This window comes from Triticum aestivum, chromosome 7A (assembly GCF_018294505.1).
Source record: "Triticum aestivum cultivar Chinese Spring chromosome 7A, IWGSC CS RefSeq v2.1, whole genome shotgun sequence".
NCBI classification, from domain to species: Eukaryota; Viridiplantae; Streptophyta; class Magnoliopsida; order Poales; family Poaceae; genus Triticum; species Triticum aestivum.
Genome location: NC_057812.1, coordinates 71,402,904 through 71,422,275, shown reverse-complemented (window position 1 = coordinate 71,422,275; position 19,372 = coordinate 71,402,904). Strand labels below are relative to the sequence as shown.

The following is a 19,372-nucleotide window of genomic DNA, read 5'->3' as shown; positions in this document are numbered from 1 at the left end:
ACTTCTCCCATTGCAAGAAAAACCAATCTAGTAGGCCAAACCAAACTGATAATTCGAAGAGACTTGCAAAGATAACCAATCATACATAAAAGAATTTAGAGAAGATTCAAATATTGTTCATAGATAATCTTGATCATAAACCCACAATTCATCGGTCTCAACAAACACACCGCAAAAAGAAGATTACATCGAATAGATCTACACGAGAGAGGGGGAGAACTTTGTATTGAGATCCAAAAAGAGAGAAGAAGCCATCTAGCTACTAACTATGGACTCGAAGGTCTGAGGTAAACTACTCACACTTCATCGGAGGGGCTATGGTGATGATGTAGAAGCCCTCCGTGATTGATTCCCCTTCCGGCGGAGCTCCGGAACAAGCCCCAAGATGGGATCTTGTGGGTACAGAAGGTTGCGGCGGTGGAATTAGGTTTTTGGCTCCGTATCTAATCGTTTGGGGGTACGTAGGTATATATAGGAGGAAGGAGTACGTCGGTGGAGCTTCGAGGGGCCCACGAGGCAGGGGGCGCGTCCTAGGGGGGCGCCCTCCACCCAAGTGACCGCCTCGTGGATTTCTTGACGGAGGGTCCAAGTCTCCTGGATCATATCTGATGAGAAAATCATGTTGCCGAAGGTTTCATCCCGTTTGGACTCCGTTTGATATTCCGTTTCTTCGAAACACTAAAATAGGCAAAAAAAACAGCAATTCTGGGTTGGGCCTCCGGTTAATAGGTTAGTCCCAAAAGTAATATAAAAGTGGAAAATAAAGCCCAATATAGTCCAAAACAGTAGATAATATAGCATGGAGCAATCAAAAATTATAGATACGTTGGAGACGTATCACCGCCCCTCCTCTTCTCCCACTAAGGCCCATGAGGCCCAATTAACTCCCCGGGGGGGTCCGGTAACCCCCCGGCACTCCGGTTTTCTCCGAAACCACTCGGAACACTTCCAGTGTCCGAATATAGTCGTCCAATATATAAATATTTACGTCTCGATCATTTCGAGACTCCTCGTCATTTCCGTGATCATATCCGGGACTCCGAACTACCTTCAGTACATCAAAACACAAAAACTCATAATACTGAACGTCAGCAAACTTTAAGCGTGCGAACCCTACGGGTTCGAGAACTATGTAGACATGACCGAGACACAACTCCGGTCAATAACCAATAGCAGAACCTGGATGCTCATATTGGCTCCTACATATTCTACGAAGATCTTTATCGGTCAAACCGCATAACAACAGTCGTTGTTCCCTTTGTCATCGGTATGTTACTTGCCCGAGAGTTGATCGTCGGTATCTCAATACCTAGTTCAATCTTGTTACTGGCAAGTCTCTTTACTCGTTCCGTAATGCATCATCCCACAACTAACTCATTAGTCACATTGCTTGCAAGGCTTATAGTGATGTGCATTACCGAGAGGGCCCAGAGATACCTCTCCAACAATCGGAGTGACAAATCCTAATCTCGAAATACGCCAACTCAACAAGTACCTTCGGAGACACTTGTAGAGCACCTTTATAATCACCCAGTTACGTTGTGACATTTGGTAGCACACAAAGTGTTCCTCCGGTAAACGGGAGTTGCATAATCTCATAGTCATAGGAACATGTATAAGTCATGAAGAAAGCAATAGCAACATACTAAATGATCAAGTGCTAAGCTAACGGAATGGGTCAAGTCAATCACATCATTCTCCTAATGATGTGATCCCGTTAATCAAATGACAACTCATGTCTATGGCTAGGAAACTCAACCATCTTCAATTAACGAGCTAGTCAAGTAGAGGCCTACTAGTGACACTATGTTTGTCTATGTATTCACACATGTATTATGTTTTCGGTTAATACAATTCTAGCATGAATAATAAACATTTATCATGATATGAGGAAATAAATAATAACCTTATTATTGCCTCTAGGGCATATTTCCTTCAAACAGTACTATAATTCTATGAGTCTTATGTTCAAAGATTAAATCTCTGACAAATTTTGTATCAAAGTGATCAGTTTTTAGAGAACATATAAAGATCAAGAAATGCTCTTGAACTAGAGAAATGTATATTTTTTGTTCCCGCTGCAATAAAATTGATGATGATGATTATTTCTTAGCAAAGTTGTCTAATAGACATACACATTGTTTATGAGGTATATGCATTATTTCCATTTTCCGCCCAACGGTGATATGGAATTAATGTAGAAGGATGATGTTTTATTCTAATTCTGCCCAATGGTGATTTAGAGTATAAAAGAAAATTTTAAAAGTTTAATGTGCATATGTTTTAACCAGACCAACATGGGGTTATTTTTTATGCTCATTATTATTGATTATTGGCTATTTTTTCTCAGAAGACTAAAAGTTTTTCATGCTTTCATTCGTGAAAGAGAATGGATGGGTACTTGTGACCTGAAAGATGATCAGGAAAGGCCATAACGTGAGGGAGTATGTTCTCTCTAAAGAATGGCTTCAAAAGAAAAGAGATAGATCATTGAGAAGTCTTCGTTGACGAATGTCTTTCATGTACTCTCTATGAAGAAGATTTTTCAGTTAACATGATTTGAGATGAAACAAGCAACATGCATGTTTAATTTGACCAACGTTGGATCAAGCATGTGTGTCAAAGAGCATTTGGATTTATTCCTAAATTTGATGATTGAATATGCAGTCAAAAGAGCCAATTCTGGCATTTATGTCCCTTACAGGGAATTACCCATATGGCGGGAAAAGTCTGGGAAAATACCTACGTAATGGGGTAAAGTTGACATAATATTATGTCAAAAATCCCGTATGGAGGGAGAAATTTATGCAAAGGACTTATCCTGTATGACAGGAGAAAGATATGATGACTCATGTGCTTTTAATGTGTCTCACTCTCAGAGGGAAGGATGGAGTAGCTATTATGCTTTCCTAGTATCGACCGTACACCTTATGTGTAACGGTCATTAAGCACTCAATAAATCCAAAGAGAATAAAAGTTACAAACGAACCTAAAGATAAGAATGATATTCAAGTGTGACTTGCAAAAGTACTAATGATAAAGAACTCTGTTGAGTTTCTGAAATGGAATGAGGAAAAAGTACTCACATACCAGTTAACAGATAACTTCATTTTGTATGAAGTAATCAGATAAATGAAGTAGATAATCGAAGTTTCCTCAATTCACAAGAGTTATGAATGGTTTTTCAAAATTGTGGCAGAAAGGTTCTTGCCACATTTCGAGGGGGAGAAAGAAATATGAGATAAATTAAGAATGCTGAAACTCCCCTATACTTTAGATAATGTGATCGCCTGGGGGAGTACGACGGTTATCGTAATACCCCTAAAGAAAAGAAATGGTTGTATTCCTGGATCTTTTACAGTTCCGAAAGCAGACTAAGGAAAACTAAGACGGTGCTTAAAGTGCCATAAAGAAGAAAGTTTTAACAGAATAAACCCAAATAATAAAGTTTAAAGCTACGCCATTTTTTTAGTGAAGATGGAGTAATCTGGGGGAGCATGTTGTATGACCTGTACAACACCTATTGTCAGCTCTATAAAGGATGAATGAGTAAACATGGATCTTGTGATACAGGTCCCTGTAAAATCTATTGCCTCTTGAAATGAAAGACTATAGAATTAATTTGCCTCTTGGCAATGACAGAGCAACAACAACCCCATATAAAAGAAGTGCCAGTACCTGAAACACAGATGATCTCAAGGAATGAGAAAATCAGATACTTCTGATTACTATAAAGTCTATGTTAGTGAAATTGAAATGGAGGTTGATCCCACCTCATTCCTCTGACTATGAGATTATGCAACTCCTGAATACCGGAGGAACACTTTGTGTGCTAGCAAACGTCATAACGTAACTGGGTGATTATAAAGCTGCTCTACAGGTATCTCCGAAGGTGTTTTTTGGGCTGGCATAGATCAAGATTAGGATTTGTCACTCTGTGTACCGGAGAGGTATCTCTAGGCCCTCTCGGTAATGCACATCACTATAAGCCTTGCAAGCAATGTGACTCATGAGTTAGTTGCGGGATGATGCATTAGGAACAAGTAAAGAGACTTTCCGGTAACGAGATTGAACTAGGTATGATGATACCGATGATCGAATCTCGGGCAAGTAACATACCGATGACAAAGGGAATGACGTATGTTGTTATGCGATTTGATCAATAAAGATCTTCATAGAATATGTAGGAACCAATATGAGCATCCAGGTTCCGCTATTGGTTGTTGACCGGAGATGTGTCTCGGTCATGTCTACATAGTTCTCGAACCCGTAGGGTCCGCACGCTTAACGTTCGATGACATTTGTATTATGAGTTATGTGTTTTAGTGACCGAAGTTTGTTCGGAGCCCCGCATGAGATCACGGACATGGTGAGGAGTCTCAAAATGGTCGAGAGGTAAAGATTCATATATTGGAAGGTTGTATTTGGACATCGGAATGGTTCCGAGTGATTCGGGTATTGTACCAGAGTATGGAGGGGTTACCGGAACCCCCCGGGGAAGTGTTGGGCCAACATGGGCCTAAGGGAGAGAGAGGGAAGCCCGCGGGGGGGGGGGTGGCGCGTGCCCCCTCCTAGGGAGTCCGAATAGGACAAGGAGGAGGGGGCGGCGCCCCCTTCCCTTTCCCTCTCCCTCTCCTTCCTTTTCCCTCCGGTGGAGAAAGGAAAAGGGGGGGGGGGCGAATCCTACTTGGACTAGGAGTACAAGTAGGACTCCCCCCTTGGCGAGCCCCTACTGCCGCCGGCCTCCTCCTCCCCTCCTTTATATACGGGGGCGGGTGGCACCCCAAAGGCCCACCAAGAATTCTCTTAGCCGTGTGCGGTGCCCCCCTCCACAGTTTACTGCTTCGGTCATAGCGTCGTAGTGCTTAGGCTGCGCGGATCACATCACCATCACCGTTGCCACGCCATCGTGCTGACGGAACTCTCCCTCAACCCTCTACTGGATCAAGAGTTCGAGGGACGTCATCAAGTTGAACATGTGCTGAACACGGAGGTGCCATATGTTCGGTACTTGGACCGGTTGGATCGTGAAGACGTTCGACTACATCAACCGCGTTAATCTAATGCTTATGCTTTCGGTCTACGAGGGTACATGGACACACTCTCCCCGTCTCATTGCTATGCATCTCCTAGATAGATCTTGCGTGATCGTAGGAATTTTTTTGAAATTGCATGCTACGTTCCCCAACAGTGGCATCCGAGCCAGGTCTATACGTAGATGATATGCACGAGTAGAACACAAAGAGTTGTGGGTGATAATAGTCATACTGCTTACCACCAACGTCTTACTTTGATTCGGCGGTATTGTTGGATGAAGCGGCCCGAACCGACATTACATGACCGTGTTCATGAGACTGGTTCTACCGACGTGCTTTGCACACAGGTGGCTGGCGGGTGTTTGTTTCTCCAACTTTAGTTGAATCGAGTTTGACTACGGCCGGTCCTTGTTGAAGGTTAAAACAACACACTTGACAAAAAATCGTTGTGGTTTTGATGCGTAGGTAAGAACGGTTCCTACTAGAAGCCCGTAGCATCCACGTAAAACTTGCAACAACAGAGTAGAGGACATCTAACTTGTTTTTGCAAGGCATGTTGTGATGTGATATGGTCAAGACGTGATGAGATATAAATTGTTGTATGAGATGATCATGTTTTGTAAAAGTTATCAGCAACTGGCAGGAGCCTTATGGTTGTCGTTTTTATTGTATGAAATGCAATTGCCATGTAATTGCTTTACTTTATCACTAAGCGGTAGCAATAGTCATAGAAGCAATAGTTGGCGAGACGACAACGACGCTACGATGGAGATCAAGGTGTCAAGCCAGTGACGATGGAGATCATGACGGTGACGATGACATGTACCTAGGGTAGGGTAATGGGCCTGACCTAGACACCCTTCCTAAGGACACTGCCCTACAGTCAAAAGCATTCAAAGTACAACAGCGTCTGCCGACTGAAATCATCCCAGAGTGCAACCCACTCGACCAACAATTCCACTCGGATAACCAAATTCCATTGGACCTGAAGATAATCAGTCGACCATACCAGAAATCACTCGGAGTACAGAAGACCTAAAGTTTCTCAGGATGACAATGGTCAGGCGTTCACTCCGTAGTCTTAATGATCATTTATAGGCCTTTTATTGCTGGCGTTACCAGTAAAGCTACACCCTTATGTACATTGAACCTCCTTGAAACGTGGGCTGGCTGGGGTCCTGGCACACTCTATATAAGCCACCCCCTCCACTTGCACAAGGATTCGCACCCCCTATAACTTCACGCATAATCCAATCGACCAAGCCTCCGGGCACCAAGACGTAGGACTGTTACTTCCTCCGTGAAGGGCTTGAACTTGTAAACCTTGCGTGCACAACCTCATCGTAGCTAGGATCTTGCCTCTCCATACATACCCCCTATTCTATTGTCAGACTTACTCCCACGACAATTGGCGCCCACCTTGGGGCTCTTGTCTTAGCGACTTTCCGGTGAGGTTGCGATTTTTCCGTTTCCTACCATCATAGTTTCTGGCGGTGAATTGGTTGAAGGCCGCGAGATCCGTCTCGGCGCGCTCATTTTCGTCGCTGACGATTCCGCCTGGCTCCAGGAGGCCCCCCTCGACATCGAGACGCTCCCCGTCCGCGGGGCTACTCACTTTCGCGCGTGCATCCGCGGTGTACTTCTGCAGCAGCCGTCGACCCAATATCGGTCGGCTCCCGTGGCATATTCACCCCCCACCGTTTGTCACCGCAAGCGGTCCGGTCGATCGCGACTCCAGCGGTGGGTGAAGCATGCGGTGGCCCATCAGTCGGCCACCCCTCAGGTCCCGGCAATCGAGCCCGATGAATCACTCTACGGGTTGTTTGACCTATCAAATGGATCCGTCGAGACACTGTCTGAGTGTGATAGCAGTGACCCTGCGGCAGAAGTCTTGGTGGTCAACAAGCCACACAGCCCGCCTAGTTTCCGTCGCGGCGACGGCGATGGCGATCCGTCGCGTGTTCATGAGGAATATCATCCTGAAGCCCTCACTTCGTAGCAGAGGGAGGAGTTGCATCGTCGCAACGTAGAGGCGCTCCACACTCCCATCGTCGGGGAGACCGCCGAGGCCCGGGCCTTGGAGGATGCGCACCTGGCCACTTTGGCTGAGCGCACTCGATTGGAGAACCTTCAACATTCACTCGACGAGCGCACCTGGCAGCAGATTCCCGAATCCAGTCGACAACGATAGTTGTTTCCGCCTGAACCTCAGGTATACCGCACTTGATTCAGAATCTTACAGCTGCGGCCCGAATAGCGTTGTCGATCTAGTTGTCTCAATCAAAGGCTGGAAGGGGTTTGATGCAGATCAGGGCACTGCTCCGAGCAGCAGGAGAGCAAAACACAGCTGTTTCTCAGTCTCGCAACAGGATCCACAGCAGATCGGTGGTGGCTGACACAGTTCAGTCGGCTCACAGCCCAAGATCGCCCCTGCGGTGTGAGGGACGTGGACATCGCCAAGAGCAGTATTTGGGTCAGAATCACGAGCAGTATGATCATCGACTTGGCCGCGATGATCGCCATCGAGTGCCTACGCCCCCTTCGAGGAGCGGATCATACATGCCTCGGCAATATGATGACAGGCACCTGCGTAGTGGTGAGCAGAGGGTCCCGGTCAACCCAAGAGAGCCAGGGTTTGATGCGAGGTCAATCCTCGTTCAAGGTCTGGTCGACAGGAACAGAGCACACAGAGAAGGACTCGACAAAGATCGTCCGACTGGCAATAGAGTTCATGTCTCTGGGCCAGAGTGTTTCAGCAGAGCCATCAGAGCTGCTGAGATTCCCCCCAACTTCAGGTTGGCAACGGGAGTGAGCAAGTTTACCGGTGAATCAAAGCCTGACACTTGGCTAGAAGATTACCGAGTGGCTATACAGATTGGTGGTGGTAATGATGAGGTGTCAATGAAGCATCTTCCTTTGATGTTAGAGGGTTCGGCCAGAGCATGGCTGAATCGGTTGACTCCAAGCAGTATACTCAGTTGGGAAGAGTTGGCTCGAGTGTTTGTCAGGACATTTGAGGGCACATGCAAATGACCTGCAGGGTTGGCAGAACTACAACATTGCATACAAAAACCAAATGAAACTTTAAGGGATTACATCCAGAGGTGGACCACTTTGCATCACACAGTGGAAAATGTGTCTCAGCACCAGGCAGTATGCGCCTTCAAGGAGGGCGTTCGGTATAGGGAGCTTAACTTGAAGTTCGGTCGGACAGGAGATATGACCCAGACCCAAATGATGGAAATAGCCACCCGGCATGCTAACGGCGAAGAAGAAGACCGACTCCGCAGTGGCAAGAGAAAACCAGTCGTCCAGGACACCAGAGGGGGTAATTCCAATCGGAAACAGAAGCGCAAAGCCGAGCCCGCAGGTCCTGGTGAGACTGCAGCTGTGGTCCAAGGAAAATTCAAGGGAAAACCTAAGGGGCCCTGGACCCCCAAGAAGGTAAAAGATCAAGCAGGAAATGATGTGCTAGATTTGCCCTGTCATATTCACAACAAGAAAGATGAAGAGGGAAACCTGATTTACCCCAAGCATACCACTCGACAGTGTCGACTCCTTATCCAACAGTTCCGAGAAAAACAACCCAGTGAGAAAGAGAAGGAATTTGATAAGGATGAAGACAAGGAGGAGGAGGATGGTTTCCCCAATGTCAATTCCACCTTACTGATTTTTGCTGACATCGAGAGCAAAAGTCGACTGAAAGTCATAAACAAAGAAGTGAACATGGTTGCCCCGGCAACAATGACATATTTGAAGTGGTCACAAACTGCAATCACATTCGACCAGTCCGATCACCCAGCATGCGTTGCCACTCCAGGGCGGCAAGCGTTGGTAGTCGACCCAGTTGTTGGAGGCACTCGACTGACCAAAGTATTGATGGATGGTGGCAGTGGTCTGAATATTCTCTACGCTGAGACCCTGAGAGGGATGGGCATTCCGATGTCCAAGCTTAGTGAGAGCAACATGAGGTTCCACGGAGTCATCCCTGGAAAGAAAGCTGATTCACTCAGCCAGATCACTCTTGACGTGGTTTTCGGTGATTCAAAGAATTACCGTAAGGAAAAGTTGACATTTGAAGTTGTGGATTTTCAAAGTGCCTATCATGCTATTCTGGGCAGACCTGCATATGCTCGTTTCATGGCTCGACCGTGTTACATGTACCTTAAACCGAAGATGCTTGGTCCCAGAGGCGTGATCACAGTTACTGGTAATCGGCAGAGAGCTGAAGAGTGCCTCCAGAAGGGCTTTAAGATTGCTGATGAACAAATGGCAGCAGTAGAAATGCAAGAATACCAGAAGAATGCAGATCCAAGTGATTTGTTGCGAGCCAAGAAGCCTGCCTCAGAGTCTGCATTTCAGTCGTCCGATGAAACAAAGCCAATTCACATTCACCCGACCGATCCTAATGCTGCTCCGACTCATATCTCAACAACACTCGACAGTAAATAGGAAGAAGCGCTCATCCAGTTCCTCCGTGAGAACTGGGACATCTTTGCATGGAAGCCATCTGACATGCCGGGTGTACCCAGGGGACTGGCTAAGCACCATTTGCGAGTCGATCCGAAAGCAAAACCCGTTAAAGAGCATCTCCGCCGGTCCGCCGTGGAGAAGAGAAAGGCAATCGGCGAGGAGGTGGCTCGGCTTTTGGCAGCTGAGTTCATCCGCGAAATTTACCACTCCGAGTGGCTCGCCAATGTTGTCATGGTCCCTAAGAAAGACGATTCACTTCGTATGTGCATTGATTTCAAGCATATCAATCGGGCCTGCCCGAAAGATCATTTCCCTCTCCCCCGCATCGACCAGATTGTCGACTCAACTGCGGGATGTGAGCGTTTGTCTTTTCTGGATGCATATTCCGGGTATCATCAGATCTGACTGTATGGACCCGATGAAATGAAAACAGCCTTTATCACCCCATTCGGGTGCTTTTGCTATGTTATCATGCCATTCGGTCTCAAGAATGCTGGTGCCACATTCATGAGGATGATTCAGAAGTGCCTGCTCACTCAAATCAGTCGGAACGTGGAAGCATATATGGATGCCATCGTGGTTAAGTCGCGTAAAGGTTCCGACCTGCTGACTGACCTCGCTGAAATCTTTGCCAACCTGAGGAGATATGATATCAAGCTTAATCCGTCGAAGTGCACATTCGGAGTCCCCGGTGGAAAGTTACTCAATTTCCTCGTTTCCGAACGAGGGATCGATGCAAACCCAAAGAAAGTTGGTGCAATCCTCCGAATGACGCGTCCTGTGCGTGTGCATGACGTTCAGAAGCTCACTGGTTGCCCGCTTTGAGTCGATTTATCTCTTGTCTCGATGAAAAGGCATTGCCTCTTTACCGACTGATGAAGAAATCTGATAAGTTTGAGTGGACTCCTGAAGCTGACGTAGCATTTGCAGAGCTCAAAGCTCTGCTTTCCACCCAGCCGGTGCTCGCTGCCCCAATCAGCAAAGAGCCTTCACTGCTTTATATACGGGGGCGCCGCTAAGGTCTTTAAGCTTGGACACTTGGATACATCCATCTCTTCACTTCGCGAGGTGCTTGTAGACTTGGGTTGAGGTCACCTATGTGCCACATAACTCAAAGATCTGCTTGGCAATAGGGTTGAGGTGCACCTCCATGAAGCCCTTGTCAGCCCTCACCCCACTGGCGATGATTTCACACATCTTGTCAAGCAGGGATGTGGACAAGAAAAGCTGCCATTTCACTGTGTTCCACTCCTAGCCACCCTAATAAGTGCCAGGAAACCCGAACCAAAAACAAACCGCGACGCATCCTACCTCTATAAATAGCGTAGGCGCACCCGCCCGCACATGACGTGCCGACAACACCTGACAATGCCTACACGGCCACGCACGGACACAAGGTGGCAGCACACCAGCCAGCGCCGGCACCGTCGAAAAGGCGCCCTCGACAGCACCACACCCATAATCACACCGGTGGCGATGCGCAGCCCCCAACCGCCGCCGCCACCACAACCACATCCATCTCGTGGATTTATACATATCATAACGCACTTAGGGATGGGCCCTAGCTTTCTTTTCTAGGGTTAGGGATGCACAGTGTGTATGTAGCTTATGGCCATAGGTAGGCATGATCCTCCATTTTCCCACTTGGAGTAAAAAAGGCACCTTCCCATAGCAGCCGGCCACTCCCACTCGCCACTGGCACGCGCGCTGCCAGCCATCTCCCGTCTCCACGCAGGCCGGCACGGCTGCCCCCATCTCATCCCATCCCCTCCCCAGCCCAGAAACTGAAGGAGAGAGAGGAGAAGGGGAGCTACCACACCACCTAAACAAACAAGAGGCGGAAAGCGACCAAATCTCGGGAGCGAATTCCCCTCCCCTCCCCGCACCCCCGCGCGCGCGATCCGGGCGGAGATGGACGCCGGCGGGGCGCAGCCGCCGGACTCGGAGATGGCGGAGGCCGGGGCGGCCGCGGCCGCCGCGGCGGCCGCGGCGGGGGCGGCGCCGGGCGGCGCGATGGACAACATCCAGGCCACGCTCACCCACGGCGGGAGGTTCATCCAGTACAACATCTTCGGCAACGTCTTCGAGGTCACCGCCAAGTACAAGCCCCCCATCCTCCCCATCGGCAAGGGCGCCTACGGCATCGTCTGGTACGCCCCCTCCCCCTTTCTTTCCCCTCCATCCCCATCTCCATCTCCGGCTGGCTGACCGACTCACTGACCCCCGGCGCGTGGCAGCTCCGCGCTCAACTCCGAGACGGGGGAGCAGGTGGCCATCAAGAAGATCGCCAACGCCTTCGACAACAAGATCGACGCCAAGCGCACGCTGCGGGAGATCAAGCTGCTCCGCCACATGGACCACGAGAATGTCAGTCCCCGATCCGCCCCTCCCTCCATTTTTTTCCTCTCTCGGAGAATCTCCTTGAATGCTCCTTGTGGTTGTGCTGGTTGGTTGCATTGAATGGAACGGCAGGTGGATGGGTTCGGTTAGATTTTAGCCGCCGCCAAATGATTGGCTTCGCCGACAGCTCCGTGGCCGGCTTTTCCTTCCTCGTTTGCGCGAGACCTTCAGGACTAGTAATCCTAGGCGCGCCTTTAAAGAACCCAACAACCTCTTGGGATGCGATTCATTGTGTTCTTCTTCCTCGGCACACCTGGAGCAGCACCACTTGATGATGCTCTCGCTCCTACTGCTAGATTCTGCTGATGTCAAAAGCTGCCTCAGGACCAATCTATCTGCCTGTGTCCCTTTTGCTGCCTAGCTCCTCCGAATCCAGTGGGTGTGTGGTGGAAGTGATTGCGCAGTTCCTAGGCTAGGGGGCTACTACTGTTTGAAAGTTCTTATTAGGATGTTGGACTTGGATCTTTCCATTTCATAGTCCTGTGATAACTAAACTGGGTAAGAGAAATCTGAGTTAGGCATCTTGGGTCTTTTCATGTGCCTTCTTTAAAAGGCTTTGGCGTTCTTCTTGTAATATGAAATGACTCGTGTTTTGGCGCGTATTTGAGGGGGAAAAATGTTTTTTTGGGGAAGATAGCCGTGCTCGCAGTACACTAGAGGTGGATTGTATCTTGACAGCCTTCCTTGGACACCTCAGCATATGCTCTGAGATGTGTGGATTTCAAGTTTAGGTGATGTCAAGTAATCTGCTAGCAGTACGAGCATGAAGAGAATGGCACCCTTTGGCTTTGTATTCTTTGTTTCATCAAGCATCGTCATTTGCAGATTGCGTATTCTGGTGGAAGGTTTTCAGAGTGACACTGGTTTTGGCTAGTATCCTACGTAAGCTAGGGTTTCAGATTTAATGCTACACCTGAATAGACAAACTTCTTTGGGAGTTTGACCGTCAGACAATTATGACCGTTGGCACTGAAATATCGGATTAGGCAAGGTCTGATTAATAACGGAAATGCTTGTTGACACGTGCTTTGTACACTGTCAGCCGTAAACGTATCACCTGCTGTATCTTCTAGCTACTATAAAGGCAGAATTTTTCCGTTACGAGATCCTGTACTTTGCTTTTTTTTTTTCTTTTGATGGTGCAAACGAGCATTCCTGACAAGAGGTGTATTAGGCGGTGGTTGGTGGCTGGCACAAAAGCTGAAATGGGCAGCGTGGCGGCACCAGTGGGCGGCTCAATAGCTAACTCTTGTGAACGGACAGAGCAACGGCTGCATTACCTCATCTTGGGTTCGCAGGAAGCAAATTGGACTTTTCAGTGGGCTTAAGGCCTGGTAATGGAACCACAGCACAGGAGAAAACATCCTGACCATAAAGGAAAATAATGCACAGGACCACTTACGCCACATATTTGCCTTTATAGTAGTTATGGCAGGTGATACGGTTCCCTGTCAGCTATTTATGTCCAATACATTCCATACCATAACTGTATGATGCTGTCTTATTCATTATTATTCTCCATGTCAACCCCCAAAAAGGATGAGCTACATAATAAAGCCATAAAGATTTGGAGACCCTGTATTCCAATAGCTATATTAGAAGCCATAGTTTATGTAAGGGAAAAGCCTCTTTGTTTGCTGACACGAATTTAGTTCCCCCTCCAGGTCCCAAAAGCACAGAGAATTACATTTGCAAATTTTCGGAAAAAGAAACAGTCTTGTAGATCTACCTGTAGTCCTGTACAAAAGTATGTGTACAAAAATGCATCTATGCACTAGTTTTTGTTAGTACACATATTATCGCACAATGCACATCAAAATTTCCCCTCCATTCTGGAAAATTGCAAATCAGTTCTTTTTTTCACAAGGGAACATGTGCAGCTAGAAATTGCATGTTGTTTACCTCCTAAACCAAGTAACATTCGGCTTAATGCAGCTACTTGGGTGATGCACTTGTTTCATCTATGCTAGCTACCTACTTGTATCTTGTATCTTGTTTGTTGTATTTTATACATACATACCCTGACTCTTGGTTGTACTCGGCATATCCATGCTCGAAGCAGCAATGACTGGTCATATCCACTCTCTAAGCAGTAAGAAGTGGTCAGAACTTCCTATACTGCTCATGTGTCATGTGGGAACATATGCAGCTGGTATAGTGCTGCATTGTGTTCAAGTTAGTTACAAGGGTTTTGAAGATGGTTCACAATGCAACATAAAAACAGAGGCTAACAACAAATAAAAATTGGAAAGCTCCAGAATTGCTCTATTCTGGCTCCCATGCCAAGTATTTATGCCTTCTACTGCTTTAAATTTTGAATGCGTAAAATTTGTGGTATTTGCACTGCTACAAAAGGCAGCCAGAAATGTGCAAGGTTACACCCTTCACTCTTCAAACAAGCAAAATAAATAAATAAATTAGGTTGTCATCATCGGCACCGGCATCTTTGAATTATATTTCATATGATGCTGTGAGAAGTACTACTAGCTGCAGATTCTTAATAATGACTATTCATTTCACTCATTTTCTGGACACCATAATTCTGTTATCTTTTTGGTGAAAAATAATAGAATATTGCTATGATTGTGTTAATAATATGATGCCAATTTACTTCTGTGGTGCTGTTGTTGTAGAATAATATATCTTCAAAAAACATGTTTAACCTAAAAAAGAAGCCAACAACTCATCAAAATGTCACTGGGTGCATCTCAGCTCTAACAAATGTTGGGTTTGTAGTATCCAGAAACGAGTTTGAAATGGAAATGTTAACTTGGTAGAATTTTAGAAGTTTCCACGCAACTTAGTTCAGCTGTAACTGTAGCCAACATAGTTAAGTGAAGTGTATGTGTTCATCAGCTTTCCACGGCTTGTTGATTATTTCAATGCATTCAAGATGAAATATAAAGTTGACTCAAGCCATCGAAAGAACGTACAGATTGTCAGCTGTAACCATAGAAAACATAAGTTATATGAAGTGTATGTGTTCTTAAGCTTTCCATGACCTGTTGACTATTTCAATTCATTCAAGATGCAAGATATGTCAAATATAAAGTTGATATGCATTCAAGATGAAATATAAAGTTGACTCAAGCCATCGAAAGAAAGTACAGATATGTCAAATTGTATTGTCTTGGTGTATGCGTTTTTTGTGCAAGATGTAAAAACTAGACATTATGTAAGGCATGTGGCCCTGTTGCTGCTAACCATAGTTATTGCCTTTTTGGAAGATTTTTTTTAAGTATGAATTAATGCTACGAAGGGGAGCCTTGGTGCAGTAATAAAGCTGCTGCCTTGTGACCATGAGGTCACGGGTTCAAGTCCTGGAAACAGCCTCTTACAGAAATGTAGGGAAAGGCTGCGCACCATAGACCCAAAGTGGTCGGACCCTGCGCAAGCGGGAGTTACATGCACCGGGCTGCCCTTTTTTTTATGAATTAATGCTACAAAATATGTTTCTTACAAGAGGACATTTCTTATGCAGATTGTTGCAATAAGGGATATTATACCTCCTGCACAAAGGACTGCATTTAATGATGTCTATATTGCATATGAATTGATGGACACCGACCTGCATCAAATTATTCGCTCAAATCAAGCTTTATCGGAGGAGCACTGCCAGGTACTTATTATTTATTTCGATATAGAAGTAAAACCTTCTCATACCCCCTTTGTAGGATAAGTTTGCTTATCTAATTATATTATTGTTTGTCTATAGAAATTCTTTTCTCTAGTATCTCATTTCATCTGATTCCCCGAGTACATTATACTGTCAATTATCTGTTTCATTATTATTTTCTGCCTCAGCTCGTACATACTTCTGTAAGATATTAGTATTCTGGGAGCAGGGAGCTAATGAGTAATAACTAAAGCAAGTCAATTCTTTTTCTGCTCAGCCTGAATCATCTTGCTACTTTGCTAGTCTAGGACTACGTGCCCTAAATAAGTTTGCCTGGTGTATAGTATAAAAATTGACCTTTGTGGTGGAATTATAGGGATATATTTGATGACTGTAGATATATTGGATTAGCACTCTGACATAGGTGAACTGTAATATACTGACATTGAATAAGTACCTTACTGTATTACACCTCTTAGAAAGGATACGACATATTAGAAACATTCAATGCACCCCTCTGAACATTCGGTCGAACAAAGGGAGCAGTTGAACAAGTTCATCACATATAGTACTCTCTCCGTTCCAAAATAAGTGACTCAAATTTCTACTAACTTTGTACTAAAGCTAGTACAATGTTGAGTCACTTATTTTGGGATGGAGGGAGTACATGCTTAGCGCTGACACATCAGTATACTACTTAATGCTAGCAATTCTTTTTTCTATCCTTTGTCAAACACAGCCATGCATCATTGCTAAGGGATGTTTCCTAAATAGAAGTGCTTTCTATATATCAGAGTGGTCTCTTTTGCTAACAATACCATGCTTGCTGATATAAAATCATGTTCTACTTTCGCAAATACCATCGGATAATCCTTGGTGGAAAAGTTCCATGGAAAAACTGTTTCCTATAAATAATATGCCTGTACTGTCAGTGCATACTTGGGGGTTTCTAGCATAAAGAATTGACGCTAAATCACACGTGAGAAATCAGTGGTTTTCTGGAGTGGTCACGTTTCTCTTCCGTTGATCTTGTTCTTTCTAGTTTCTTTTCAATCCCCAAACTTCTGTCTTGTTCTCAGAAATTGTACTTAATCTGATGTGGATGTTTTGTGTAATTTTTCCTTGTGCAGTATTTCCTTTATCAGATCCTTCGTGGCTTGAAGTATATACATTCAGCAAATGTTCTCCACCGAGACTTGAAGCCTAGCAATCTTCTTTTGAATGCAAACTGTGACCTAAAAATTTGCGATTTTGGGCTTGCTCGTACCACCTCAGAAACTGATTTTATGACCGAGTATGTTGTGACAAGATGGTACAGGGCACCAGAGCTTTTGTTGAACTCCTCCGAATACACTGCAGCAATTGATGTGTGGTCTGTGGGCTGTATATTTATGGAACTGATGGACCGGAAACCTTTGTTTCCAGGAAGAGACCATGTCCATCAGCTACGTCTACTAATGGAGGTTTAGATAGTCCCCTATGAACTTCTTTTATATCGAATTTAAATCATGTTGTGTGGTCCTGTTTTAGCATATCTAGTATGATCATAGTTTTTTTCTCGAAGTAGAGGTATTTAAGCACTTGACTGGTATATATAATAAGTACTTTTCTGGTGCACATTAATTCATTTTCAATTCCCTTGTGGTATTTCCTTGTTGCAGCTCATTGGAACACCAAATGAGGCTGATTTGGATTTTGTAAATGAAAATGCAAGAAGATATATCCGCCAACTTCCCCGTCATGCAAGGCAATCATTATCTGAGAAGTTTCCACATGTTCACCCTTCAGCAATTGACTTGGTTGAAAAGATGCTGACTTTCGATCCTAGACAGAGAATAACAGGCAAGTTCTGGCATGTGTTCTAGTGATTTAACCATCCGCGTCCATCTGCTGGGATTTATTGTTGCTTGACTGACGATCTTATGTTCCAAACAGCAAGATAAAAAGAGCCGTCTTTTTTTTTTCGGTATCATGAATAGTTTAATTTAGAACTTGCTCCATTTGTTAAATATTAGTACCTGGAATCTCATCTGGGTATGCCATCCTAGTGTTTCGTTTTATATATCATTAGCTAACATCATTTCCTCCATTCAAATGGAAAAAAGTAATTAAATTGGGAAGATCACACAGTTAAATATATGGACTATCCGGGCTGGATTTACAGCCCAAGTGGGTAGGAATGTGTCCATACTCTCTGTAGGTATGCAAAGTGCATTAGTTTGAAGTGGGAATGCTAAAGTAATCATTGTTGCCTGTTGGGTGGTGTTGCTATAGTTGACAATCCATAGTTTTGACTGCAAAATATCCGTCTCCAAGATTCATCCTTTACTTTCTTTGGTCAGTTATTGATCGATAGTTACTGATTGTTCCTTTATTTTTTGGTCAGTTGAAGGCGCACTTGCGCATCCTTACTTGGCATCGCTGCATGACATAAGTGATGAGCCAGTCTGCACGATGCCCTTCAGCTTTGACTTCGAGCAGCATGCATTGTCAGAAGAACAAATGAAAGATCTAATCCACCAAGAGGGCATCGCGTTCAACCCTGATTACCAGTAGGTGGAGTTCCTTTGATCGGCTTCATTCATATGGAAAGTTTTCGGTCCTCCTGCCGCCATAAAATGTCGCTAGCTGTAAATAATTGCCTCACCCAGAGAATCAAAAGGAGATGGCGTGTTAAGGGTAGATGACAAGAGCTGTGGTGGTCAAATTTCCGTGTAGCCTATGGATTCTTGTGCTTGTGTATGTTGTTTTATGTGGATTTTTTCCCCTTCTGCTTGAAGATGTTTCAGCATTTTCCGTAAGATGCGATAGTCCGTGAACGATGGCTGCCTAATTTCTGTGGCCGTCATGAGATTTTTACATTGTGGTGGATTATGGATTATGTAATGTTGTCCTGGTTAATGAACTCCGACTGACTGATTGGAATATTGTGTTTGAATGCGGACTGACCGTGATTTAGTGGTTGCTGTTTGAAGTTGTAGCCCTATTTAAGAGTTGTCACCCTATTCTCTGGGTTTACAAGGCTCTTGTGCATTTCTAGATCACCAGTTTGATTGAAATATGTATTACGTCACAAAAAATAAGTATCTGGGATGTGCCTAATGAAAAGCCGAGAGAGGGAAAGCAGGCGAGTTATATGGTTGGCTGCTGTGGGCGCCAAGGTTTTTGCAATACAGCATTGCTGTAGATTTCTTATGTTTTAGTCAGTAGTTATGCAGCAGTTATTTCCAGCAGAATCTCTCAACAATATTAGTATGAAACTCTCAACAATATTAGATGACAAGAGCTGTGGTGGTCAAATTTCCGCGTAGCATATGGATTCTTGTGCTTGTGTTTGTTGTTTTATGTGGATTTTTTTCCTTCTGCTTAAAGAATATACGAGGAAGCGAAAGCAGTCTGGAGCAGTTCTCAATCTCATTCCTTGGAGAGGATTTGGTTGTCTATTTCTCTGTAGATTTCCAGCATGGGGAATCCTGTTAGCAACCCACTACTCGGCTCACTCAATCATACCATTAGATTGGCTGTCAGTTGCAGATAATCAATTTTGCTAGTCCAATTGACAATCTACCATTGAATTGATTTCGTTAGTCCAATTGATAATCTACTAGAAAGAAAATATGTTCCAATTATGCGGAACAGGAGCAAGTGGGCGGCGGTTGGTTGTTGTGGGTTTTTCTTTTTCATACAAAATGCTATAAATTTTCTTATGTTTAATGTAGCCATCAGTTTTGCACTTGTGTATGTAACCTTGAGGCATGAAGATCAATAGTGAGTGGTATGGTATGCACCATCGCTATAAACATCTAAGCGTTTGTGGCTCTATCTCTCACGAGCTTGATAGCAGGAG

The 19,372-nt window shown here is 45.0% G+C and overlaps 1 protein-coding gene across 1 annotated transcript; it reads left to right on the top strand.

The window, feature by feature from the left end:
* The first annotated feature begins 11,275 nt into the window (after window positions 1–11,275).
* On the top strand, window positions 11,276–18,452 carry LOC123148660 (mitogen-activated protein kinase 1). Its single transcript, XM_044568146.1, has 6 exons — window positions 11,276–11,659; window positions 11,747–11,876; window positions 15,391–15,528; window positions 16,656–16,988; window positions 17,187–17,367; window positions 17,912–18,452. Exons 1-6 carry the CDS (start codon window positions 11,421–11,423, stop codon window positions 18,079–18,081), a joined length of 1,191 nt encoding a protein of 396 aa, XP_044424081.1. The 5' UTR covers window positions 11,276–11,420; the 3' UTR covers window positions 18,082–18,452.
* Window positions 18,453–19,372: the final 920 nt, after the last annotated feature.

Coding starts and splice junctions, on each gene's coding strand:
- LOC123148660 (XM_044568146.1), top strand. CDS start 11,421: ATGGACGCCGGCGGGGCGCAGCCGCCGGACTCGGAGATGGCGGAGGCC. Junction 11,660..11,746: donor GGCGCCTACGGCATCGTCTG/GTACGCCCCCTC, acceptor GGCGCGTGGCAG/CTCCGCGCTCAACTCCGAGA. Junction 16,989..17,186: donor AGCTACGTCTACTAATGGAG/GTTTAGATAGTC, acceptor TCCTTGTTGCAG/CTCATTGGAACACCAAATGA.